At 42.0% G+C, this 12,142-nt stretch overlaps 1 protein-coding gene across 2 annotated transcripts in view; it reads right to left on the bottom strand.

Annotated features, from left to right (window-relative positions):
- Nucleotides 1–3,251: 3,251 nt before the first annotated feature.
- The window catches only part of LOC141804093 (low-density lipoprotein receptor-related protein 8-like), a 150,174-nt gene continuing 141,283 nt past the window's right edge, over nt 3,252–12,142 (bottom strand). Inside the window, exons 16-18 of one of the 2 annotated variants that reach the window (XM_074688345.1) lie at nt 9,952–10,227; nt 8,760–8,828; nt 3,252–5,845 (exon numbers count right to left, since the gene is read on the bottom strand). In XM_074688345.1, coding sequence (XP_074544446.1) covers nt 5,505–5,845; nt 8,760–8,828; nt 9,952–10,227 — 686 coding nt within the window. In that variant the 3' untranslated portion in view covers nt 3,252–5,504. The remainder of the gene's footprint in view (nt 5,846–8,759; nt 8,829–9,951; nt 10,228–12,142) is intronic. The other variant, XM_074688346.1, reaches the window with a different exon arrangement.

The raw sequence follows: 12,142 nt of genomic DNA, 5'->3' as shown, positions 1-12,142 counted from the left end.
CATTCAGGCTGCTTTGTGGCTCTTGTGCCTCATGTATTCAAGTCAAACACTTTATCAGAAGTCTTTGTTTCCTCCTGGTTTTGGTTGTTTTTCACTTCTTTTTCTTTGGCAGGCATGGAGCCTAATTTATTTTGCCTACTCCTTAGAAAACTAAAACTAATTTGACAACAAAACTTGAAAAGCAAGTGCATGTCAACAACTGAGCATTGACATTAATGTAAAGGTAACCTGAGCTTTCCCAGTGTAAATTTCAAACATTTTCAGACATGTAGAGTAACATAATTAATCACTTCTTCATTGTTTTTTAGGATATGAGGATTCACATTACAACACATGACTGAAGATTGCATTTACTGCCAAGAGGAATGACCCATGCAGTGCTTTGTCATTCATTCTTGGTTAATCTTACATGCTGGATAGTGGTCTGGGTAAAAAGGCCATATTTTTGCATCATTTTGGTGCAGTCAGTTGAAGCTTGAGCTAGGTATCAGCTGTGATGGGATGAATCAGTGCCAGATTAATTAAGCGGTAGATATGAAGGTTTTTTTTTTTTATTTACTAATTTTGTTTTAGGAAAAATACATTGCAAACTAAGTGGCTATGTAAAATTAGAAAAAATGAAGACAGACTTAGAGCCTCTGACTTTAAGCAAAACATACAATATCTCTGTATATGTGTTGCACTACATACTGTCACTGCAGTAATTATTAGTGTCTGTACACAGAGTATTTTCCCTTGTACCATGCATGCACCTTTGCATTTTGCATTTCCTTGTTGGAGTTTTTATCTATCATCTTAACTGCTTTTCCCATCCGGGATCATGTGGGGGCTAAGGCTTATCACAGCTGTCACAAGGGCTGGGACGACATGCTATTCTCGCGATTTGATTCTATCACGATTTTTGGGGTGCTGATTCAATTTAAATTGTGATTCTTCTATATTCACAACTTTGTGACTTGTGGTTTGCTTTTTTGAAGGTCTCATATTATGCAAAAATCACTTTATTAAGTCCTTTAGTGAAAATTGTGGGTCTTTGGCTTTCCTCCCAGCCAACAAAATGTGATATTTACTGACAAAACCTGTACTATGTAGTGCTTGTGAATGTAAAATCATGACCTAAAACAAGCTGTTTGGAATTTTGGGATTTACCGACGTCAGCGATTCCCTTTTTTGACCAATCAGGAGCAAGTCTAACCTGATTGGTCCACCAGAGCAGATACCCACAAACCACCTCCCTGCCCACTCCTCTCCCTGCTGCTGAAGAGAAATCTCTCCAGCAGCGGGGGATAATGCCAAAGTTGAAGAGCCATCACTGCTCTGTTTTTGGCTGTAAACAGCCACATAGTTCCATGCACAAGCTTCCTATCTCGGAAGAAGACAAGACTAAGTGGCTAGAGTTCATTTATCAATGAAATGTGCCAGCTACAGTCAGTAAAACTGTGCATGTGTGTGCTAGTCACTTCACGGCTGACTGCTTTTCCAACTTTGGACAGTACAACAGAGGGCTAGTGAATAGACTGGTCCTGAATCCAGGCGCATTACCAACCATCCACCAACAAACCTCGGACCCTGGAAATGTGAGTATTTTAAATGCTGTGTGCTGTGGAGCAGATATAAGAGCTTGTCCTCAGTGTCCCCCCTGTCTCTGTGTTAGCTTCAGGATGCTAACTTTAGCTGCGGTTAGCCTGTTGTTTTAGCCTGTAATGTTACGGTAAACGAGCTTCGCTGTTTTCTAAACATTGTGCACTCATGGTGCCGCTTTCAGTGATGCAGAAGAGCAAGGCGGTATCAGCGGTGGCTCATTCACATATGAAGGTCACGCCCACTAAATCAGACCGTTCTGAACAGAGGGACTATGAGAACCTGGAAACAATGCTGCTGTGCTTGATTTATTGGCTTTTTGGACCAAAACATGTTACTACCATTTCATGAATACATCAATGATCCACATTAAACTGCAGAAAAGGAGCAGAATATGTGACCTTTAAACCAGACCATGTGAAAAAGTCAAATGATGATGATGATGTCTACAGACTATATCAGGGGCCATATTTTCCCATAAAATGCACACCACATGAGTCAGAGAGAAACAGTTCACCCTCTGCTGAAGAAAAGTGGGAACTTTTGCAAATCCAGTTTATAAATAAAGACTGAAATGAAGAATTTGATATTGTCAAACAAAAAATCCTGACATGTCATAGATTTTCATTTTTTTCTCCCACCGCTAGCTGTCACTGGGTAATAGGAAGTAGACAGGTGGCAAATCAAACTGATGAGCTTGTTTTTGGACTGTGGGAGGAATCTGGAGAACCCAAGCATGCACAACATGCAAACTTCACATGGGAATCAAACCAGGAACCTCCTTGCTGTGATGAAACAGCACTAGCCGCTGCAGCTTGCATGCAGCCTCATTGGTGCATGTTTTATTAATTGTGCCCATTGTTCTGACAACATCCTTTTTCAGTGCCTGATGTGAACGCACTGGTCCAAAAACCCAAACTGTTCTATAAAAAGAGGCTTCATGGAGAGAGAAAGTGCAGAGTTAGAGAAAGTTTCTCTCTGGGTTTTGTCACTTTGTGTCAGTTGTGCTTGATTTTCTCAACAGTTGTTGTCAGAGTCACTGGAGTTCCAGTCAAGCACGAAATTGATTTGGTGAAGGGAACTTTTGAACATCAGAATGAACCGTATTGATTCAGCTAACTGAAAAGAAGAGCAGAACCAGTCACAATACATGTTCTGACACCTTTTACCTACAGCACCTCATGTCCTTTGTTGCCTTTCTTAAAAGCAAAGGTGCCAGAGGAAGCTGGATTTTAAAGAAATCCATCTTGATAAATGTCAAAGCCCCACATCCAAACATGAATCAGCTCACTTTTAATAAAGGACGAGTCCTGGTAAGAAAGTTAGGTGAAGACGCACCTACACAAATTTTAGCCAGAAAACATCTTTTGTTTGCAGTGTGCAGGAGAGCTTTCCCATCATTTCCCGCAGTTCCATCTGATGAGGCCTATTGTTTCTAAACCTGTGGTACTTTTCAACAGCACAAAGGACAACTGATTGCTGCAGAGAGTTTCGACAAATAAAAAGACAAGAATCCATCTAAAAAGTCAGAGTCAGAGAAGTTGAAAATTCAGGTGGACTACCCAAAGTTTACCCAAATTTCTGTCTGCATAAAAACACTTTCTTTGAGCAGCAGACCTGTGATATGCTATCTCTACCATAGGTGATGAAAAAAAGAGCACACATGGAGGAAATTTTTAGTCCCATTTTATATATCAATATATAGAGATATTCAAAAGTAATCCATTACAGAAAATCAAAAAGTGGAACCAGTTTGGTCTCAACACAGTTCATCTTTGCATGTACAGTAGTTGGCTTATCCCTGTCCTTTTAATGAGAAACATTAGAGAAAATGAAAAATAAAATTAAAAAAAGGCACAAAAAAATCCATCATTTTAATTACACTAAGGTTGGGATATGTTGCAAAAATGTGGGAGATTTCGGGAGGGGACACCATTTTTTACATGGGCTAAAAAGAAAAAAAAAGGGTTGCACATGAAGAAGATGTTTAACGATGCACGGCAAGAAACAACACAAAATCACTTTGGTGGAAAATTCTGATTTTCTTACAATCAGGGAATGCAGTGCTCTCCTTTTATACAAATAAATTAATATACCTGTCCACACTTTATCTAAAATCTTATATACAGCTTCTCTTTTACATAATTGTATAGTACATTATCAAAAACCTTATGAAAACATATTTACAAATCAATGAATCAAAAAGCACCCTCAAAGCTTCTCCAGTGTCGCACAGTTACACACGCACACACACACCACACACACGCTCATACACACCTGTGTATCCACACATCTGTTGTCTTTCATGCAGAACACGATACAGAAGGCATTCAAAGAGGGTTGTGCAACAAAGAGCATACAAAACAGTTCATATATGGCTGTGGGATGAACAGTAGCACTCACATGCATAATAATGAAAACACACACACACATACACACACACCATACACAGACTTTTCAGGTCTACAAAGTAACAGTGTCAATGACGGGACTCAACGTGGAAATGTTCACCGATTGAAAAATTTGGTCTGGTTACATCACAGTCAGATTGAAGTTTTTGTGGTTACATCACATGACGGGTCTTTTTCACAGCGCAGCCACCAGCTGGGACCGCCCACGTGGAGCCGTCCAAACTGTCTGCTCAGATATCCGCCTTCTCAGGGGGGAGGAGAGCAGGCTACAGCATCCAGCTTGCTTTTGTGAGTGTGTGTGTGTGCATTCATGTGTGTGTCTTGCCTGAAACAATGAATAGCTGCATTGTCAGTTGGTGAGCAATTATGCATGCTGTTTGTATTTCAGGGGGCAAGTGCATGCCGTCTCTGTCCTCCGGAGAACAGCGTGAATTTGCTATCACTACACCCCCGTGTGTATCTATGTGTGCATTCGTCACAGTCAAAAAATGGGTGATCAAATGAAAGACATAACACTCGAGGGTTTCTCATCAACCACGTCACAGTGCAGCCCAACTAAAAGCTGCAGCCTATTGCTTTCTGAAACCATTTCACAACTAAACAAGTCACAATAACAACGACAGAACTCCTCCGTAAAAACCTCTCCAACCTTTCATCCTCTCTGCTTTTAGATAACAAAGATCAGAGAAAGTTCTGGATGCCTCAATTTACTTTTTTCAGAGTGCAAACCTGATTCACTCATCTTAAACTCTTGAGGTTTGGAGTTCAAAAGAAAACCTAAACCCTCAAATCATTTGGAGTTAATGCTGCACTCAGACAACTCACCCTTAAAAGCTTGTTCCTGAACCAGAAAGAAAGCACATAATGTGGGTGGGTGGCTTTTTAAAACCAGTCAAAGAAAAAAACAGACACAAGAAAATGTTAACCACAAAAACAAGGCTCCAGTTATGGCATCTACGACATTTGCGATCGACTCTCACATGAATCTGTACAGATTGTCCCATCAACGCAGGTGCTGTCCCAGTTTAAGAGCTCCTCCCTCCCAAACACTTCCCCCAGAGCTCCTTCATGGCCCACCAGGAATAACACAAATTAAAACATCGAGGACAGAACAGAAGCTTTCACTGGCCCGTCCACATCATGTAAGACACACAGCACACACACCTCACTCTGTGATCAATGCAAGGGATTCAGAAAAGAGGAACCAGTCTGACTTTACACTCAAGATCAGGTCAGGAACATATTCAAACACATGAAATGTCAACTCTCAACATTAACCAGAGAAAAATCCACCTGCAGCACTGAAAAAGGTATGAAAGTGTTTTTGAAAAGATGAATGTTCGTGTTATTAAATCTGGGGTTTGGCATAGGACGTCGGCTGTTAATGGCTGCATGTAAAACTCGGTGATATGTTCTTTGACCCTTCAAGCAAATCAGTCCAAGTGACCCATGACCTCTCTGTGTGTGCGTGTGCCTGAGCGGCCGTCTTCACCTGGAGTCCGCTCTTGTTGGTCACTTCGCAGTGGACAGCATGGGCTGCTCTGTGTACCAGTGAGTCCCTGGGTCAGGCATGCTGCCACCAAGTGGCAGGGCGATGAATTGCGGGCAGGTGCCACCTCCTGCTCCGACGACTCCCATGTTGACACCTTGTGGGTATGGGTGGTGATGCGCGTGATGCCCCATACCATCAGTTCGCCCAATGTGGATTTCATCCTCCTCGCCCTCACCGGTGGTCTTGCGGTAGACAGGGTTGTCGAAGTTCATGCTCTTGGTGGAGTTGCGTCGCCAGTTCCGCCAGACCAGGTAGACCCCAGCGCACACCAGGCCGAACACCACTGTGGCAACGATAGGAACTGCATGCGTTTAACACACAGTGGCAGGGACATGGGAAGGGGGCAGCGTTAACAAGGCAGAACGAGTCCATGGAGTGAAATGAGAGGCACAGAGAGGAGCAGAACGGGCATGCAGGGGGACAGAGGGGGCAGGGGGCAGCGGCATAAAGGTTGTGTATGTTTGTGTGTGGGTGGCTTGATAAAACATCGGGTCAGACTCAGGTCAACACACTCTCTGACAGAGAGGTAACACAGACTCTAAACCAGCAGTGGAAACATCATTAGTGGTCTAACTGTGGAGCAAATTAGCTTAAAACCTTGGGGAGCTATAATTTAAACGACTGAATTACATCATCTTCAAGAAATGTGTTCTTGAATGAGAGATGTGATTTAATAATATCTTATTAAATTAGAGCAATAAAGCACCAATAAAGCTCTTGTGGAGCATTGACGTCTTTTTTTCTCTCCTGCTCTGTCTGGTCACCTTATTAAGTAACTAATGAGAGCAGTTTATTTAACCTAAGGGCTGACTCACTGTGTTTCTTCCTGCTCCAACATTGGCTTGTTCACATCTCACTGAAGGCTTATGGTAAAACACCCCCTAATACAGTTGTTAACTTTTCTTCTGTCTTAATATTTCTTTGATAATGCAGTGAATGTGTCAAAGCAGGATTAGCTTTACTTTAACTGTGTTTCTTAACCAGGAAGTTCTATTTTCCAGACGAATGGCTGAAAATACTGTGGTGACCTTGAGTTTCCATTCGATCATATAAAGGCCTGAGTAACAGAAATAAAAAAGTGTGAGTGATTGTGTGATAAATACCTCCTGAATCAGAGTTTATGTCCTAGCTACCCTTGTTAATATTAGCATGTTAGCTTGAATACTGCTGCTGCTGCGTCATAAGTTAAAACAAACAATGTCAAATAACAAAATTTTACAATATTAAACAAGCAGCAGGCTAATATTACATACTGAATGCTCCTTGCATCTGATGCTAACTTTTTTAGCTCTGCACTGCCTGGGAACCATAGTATTACACTCATTTAGGCTAATCAAGATGTTAGGATGCAGAATTTGATGCTAAAACATTAAGCTCCTGTGGTGTTGTACACATCGGTTTCCTTTGTGCTACCATTAAGGTTGCCAAATGATTATAACTTGCTCATGATGCTAATATTAACTTAAAGTCAATCTAGCTCAATATTTAAGAAAATCTTATAGCGAAAAATTATTTATAACATTTTGTGGGGGTCTTTCACATATGCCATCTAGTTAGCCAAATACTGTTTTTAACCAACATGTGGTGTTAAATTTAGCTTAAAATCAAGCTAGCTTAACATATAAGACAACTGATAGCACATAATGACCTCCCAACCTCCAAAATTGACAGTTAAATATCTGGAAAGTCAAAGCCAGCTTTTGTTTTTGCTAAGTTGAACATTTTCTTGAAATGTAAAATATAAGACGATTAATTGCCGAGGTTAGCATTTAACAGCTAATGTGCTACACAGGTAGAGGTAAAAGCAGTCATAAAAGAAGGGCAGACTCAAGATCTGCTCATTGCACAAAACCGATGACTGAACTGAAAACATGGACAACATGAGCGCATCCTGAAATGAAGCTAAAACATTTATACCGCTCCCCTCTTGCTAATTTTACCGCCTCCCCATATTAACCAATGGAACATGAGTCAAACATAATAATCGAAATATTTATAAAATTAGAATCTGTCAAAAATTGATTTTATCACATCAATGAGCTCTCATCATGCTAATCAATGTCTGGGTGTTTGTTGTCCTTAGTTTGACTAGCTAACTAGCTTAGCTGTTTGATGCTAAAAATAGGGTATAACTACATAAATCACTATTTTGTGGACAACAGCAGCTCTGTGAGCACCAGATATGCAGACTAGAGGAGGAAAAATCTAACCTTGTTAAACAAAAGACAGTGGACTCTCTTTATTTTAGTTTTTCTGTTTCAAACAGCACAAGAATCTGTTCTACGGCTTTCCAACCTGAAGGCTCTTAGCTGTCATGTCAGTTCATTCACAATGTTTTTAGGTTGGTAAGGGAGCGAGATGTCAACAACAACTGAGCCTTAGTTTGCAGAGTGAATTGCAACCATGAGTGAGGAGGGTACATGGTGCAGCTATGTGCTATTATTGGCATAATACCTAAAAAGAATGGATGTTGTATTACTTATCATGTCTGTAATTTTACAGTTTTGTATAACATCATTGAAAAATAGAAAAACACTTTTAAAATGTGGGGTGATAACCATGAAATTCTTTTTTTTTTCGACTGAGTAAAATTACTGAAAATATCTGTAAATCTACTATTATTTTGTTGTATAAGCAAGCAGGAAAAATCTGTTAAAAATAACAGACCATTTAGTGTAAAGTTACATTTTTTTAACAGTGTGGGCACAAAATTATCAGCCCAAGATGTCTGGGTCTATCATTCGAGGTATTTTGGCTTCACTTTGGCTAGAAGAAGGGATATGTCACCCAGTTTTATGTACAGTTCATTTTAAAACATTACCTGGCCCAGTACACTGGGTACTGGGATGAAAGACTTAATAGTAAACCAGGAAGACCAACCTCGTTGTTTGTATTTCCTGCTGCACTACAATATGCTAACTACACAGAGACATAACGTTCACTGACAAGTCTTTGGCAGAACCCAACACAACAACACAGCATGGAGTGAATAATGCAGTGTGGCAGCAATGTCAGACACAAAGAAAATGACTTTGAGAAACCTCAGCAAGGAAGACCTGTGGGCCAGGCGTCTTTCATCCCGCCACAGCAGGGTCAGAGTGAATGGACTACAAACACAAAGGCTGGAGGGTGCAGGTAGACAGCAGCTTTACGCAGCCCTGCAGGCCTTTAACGTGGATGGACACACACAGAAGAGAAGGCTCGGAGAAACTTACCGATGGGGATGACCACCCCCAAAACAGCCACTGTCAGGTTCTCGCCTAGAAGGAAATGCTCGCTTCCAGCTGAAAAGAGAGATGGAATAACAGAGAGGAATTAGAGGAGTCAGAGCGAGACAGCAGAGCAGGAGAGGATAAGAGCGAGGAAGCTCACAGGATATAAAAATGTGTGAGAAATAGAGAGAGAGATAAGAAGGAGAGCCAATGAAGGAGAGGGGAGATAAAAATTGGAAGCGAGGAGCAGTCCGGTGATCATGCATACACAGCTGAGAGTGTTTTACAAGAAGAGACAGATAGTGAAGAAGAGGTTAGGATGAAAATGAAAGGAGGAGAAAAAATGATGAGTTTCTGACATTTGGCAGAGTGTGACCCGGACACCACCCCTGACCTTTAACACTTCATCCTTCACGCTTATTTGTCACCTCGCACTCCTTTACACTTCACTTCACAGGTTCATCATCTTCTGTATGGACATACACAAATGCCTGCACACACACAATGGCCCACAGCTCCCACAGAGCACAGGTTATGGCGAGAAAGGCGACATTTTCAAGGTAAGATTCATCACTCCATTAAAGTCAGCTGAGCGTGGTAGTCCAGGCTTGTCAATCCCTCATTTTAATGCCGTCATTGCAGTGAGGATGAGGTTGTGAGCCACATTATGGGGGTGAGAGGGACTGCGGGATGTGGTAGTTAGCAGGAAATGAGGACAGTTGGAAGAAAGCGTCCTGATGTGTGAAAAATCATCATAACGTGAGTGAAAATCACCAGACAAAAGCATCATTTTTACAGAATTATCTCACAGCATTCACACATTTGGCCTGAAATTCAGCATTTTACATGAAGATTACGGAGAGATATGATCCATCACAGCATCTTAAAATAATCTGTTACAGATCTCTTTTGGATACCAGGTTTGTTTCTCTGTTTGCCAGATTACTCAAACTGCGCATGGTAGAGATGGTGTTATTTTCTTACTGATACTAGATCTCAATCCTAAAAGATCAGGTGAATCGCAGACATTTTCATGCTCACTGGCCCAGCCTATGGGTCATCAAGATGTATCAACATTAATTTCTGTTTACTTTATACCAGTTTAAATGAGACACAGAGGCTTGAGAAGGACTTCTGGAAAGTACTGCTAGTGTTTTCAGTGCCTACACATGAAAAGGTTTCACAGCTCACTCACAGTGTTGAGACACGCTGCTGTCGCCTGCAGGTGTAGTGGACACAACTGTAGCGGTGGCGGTGGAGTGAGATCCCAAGGCCTTTGATGCTTGTGACGACAGAGGCTTCAGAGTGGACAGAGGTGTGACAGATTCTTGGGCATCAGTGGGAGCTGTGGTCAGGTGTGGGGTGGCATCTGCCTGTGAAACCGCGCCTAAGGGAGGTGGGAAGTCCTCAGTGACAGAGCTGGTGTCAAGAGGAGGTGAGGATGTTGGTGTCATGTTGTTCCTTGGTGCTCCTGGAAGAAAGGGAGAGAAGACAAAAGAATAGAAAGCTCCAGCTGAAAAACAAAATTTGTTGTATCAAAGATGGAGCCATAAGCTGCATTCATGATGGACCTAGTTACAGTCATTTGTGAGATTCTGAATGCTGCAGATTCTTTTCAGCTCTCAACGAAGGAGGACGCTTTCCTTCTAGCTCCCTCCTCCCTTCCTGCCTCACTTGCTCTTGGTCTGTCTCTCTCTGAATTATCAGAGTCTCTCTTTGTATCCCATCCAAAACCTAAAACCATGGATTTCATCGACTGGTCTCTCAATGCAATTGATCAAATTTTCTCAACGAGGATAATGGGCAAAGGGGAGCCCGGCCTGCCTGCCCGGGCAAAACGTTTGGAGCCCCGTATACGATCGACTCCTGGGATACCTGGAGAACCATATGACTGTTGATCTGTTCCGTCGTGGATGTTGAAGTTTTCTACATATTTGGGATTACGATAACAGGCTTTCTGCTGTTTGGAGCTGCCGGTTTCCTGTTTTATGCAAACTTCTGAAGACGCAGGCAGCACTTTTGGGATATAAGCTGTTAGTCACTGAGGGATTTTGCAGGGCTGTCAACACTCAGACTCATGTGATATGCCAACTTAATAACAGGCAGGATGTGATTCCTGGACTTCTTTGCAACTTGGAGAAGTTGTTCGGTAGCTCGGGTTGGCTGTAATGGACCACCAAATTAGGTCATTTGGCACGTTGTCCAGTTGGGACTTTAAGGCAGACAGAAAAATTTTCAGTGTGCCTGCCTGACCCAAACAATCTTTATCTCTCTTGGGCTTCCCTGCGTCGGCCTTGGCAGGCTGATAACCGCCCCACTCTCCTGGATGGTATGCAGACAGATGCTCTACCCCCTCTCATCCCCCACATTTCTCCTGTGAACTTGTCTCTGGATCAGAACTTTTCGAAGTCGTCTTAACGGCAATAGCTGTTGGCCTTGTCACCATCAGACAGCACAAACATTATTGAGTCCATGGGCTTACAAATACACACACATGAGGTCACATGGCACACACAACCTTGGATTCAACGCCTTCTTTGGCTCCGTTACAGTTCAGCTGCAGAGGGTTGAGGCGCACGTGCCCGAGTAAGGCTGCATGCGCACCCCCCCATGGCTGAGCAGTGACATTTGTGCAAGTCTTCGAGTTTATGTTTGTTGTTATCATGTGCTTATATGCTGAGGTGTTTTTTTTCCCTTGATCTCAAACTACACCCCCTGTTGGGAATAGTCTGGAACTGACCTTTTTTTTTCCTCTCTTCTCCCAATGTTGTTTTTTCATATCTATTGCAAAGGGGCGCTGGTTAGCTGGCGAGCTCCTAGATTTATCTCATTCCTGTGTTTCCCCTTGATTGTTTTCTTATGTCTTGAAAGGGATGTAACTGAAATGAAATTTCCCCTCGGGGATCAATAAAGTATTCAGATTCTGACTGAAGCTGCCATGTGTATTTTTTTTTTAAGGCTAGAAGTTACTGTACCTAGAGTAAAGGTGGCGGGTGAATTATATGCAAACCCAGAGCTTTACAGTCAATACCCATTTTTCATTAAGTGTCAGGAAGAGCATATTTTTTCCTGACAGTTAAAATTAATAATCCTGGGCCAAAAGGAGAATTTCTGACCTCAAGGAAATTATTTGAGAAACTTTATACTTTTCCATGTCTGAATCTAATACTTGAAGCATCCAGAATTGGGGTTTAAATCTCTTTTGGCCATTAAACTTAAAAAAAAAATAAAAATAAAAATAAAAAAGTTTTTTCACATCTATCCATTTTCTACTGCTTATCCTGTTCAGGGTCACGGTGGCTGGAGCCTATCCTAGCCGTCTTCAGGGAAGAGCCGTGCTACACCCTGGAAAGGTCACCAATCAGTCACAGGGCTGACACACACAC

This window comes from Halichoeres trimaculatus, unplaced genomic scaffold (genome assembly GCF_033239565.1).
Source record: "Halichoeres trimaculatus isolate MK-OKI-2021-1 unplaced genomic scaffold, fHalTri1.1 fHalTri1_scaffold_15, whole genome shotgun sequence".
In the NCBI taxonomy this organism is placed as follows: domain Eukaryota; kingdom Metazoa; phylum Chordata; class Actinopteri; order Labriformes; family Labridae; genus Halichoeres; species Halichoeres trimaculatus.
This window is presented reverse-complemented; position numbering and strand designations above follow the sequence as displayed.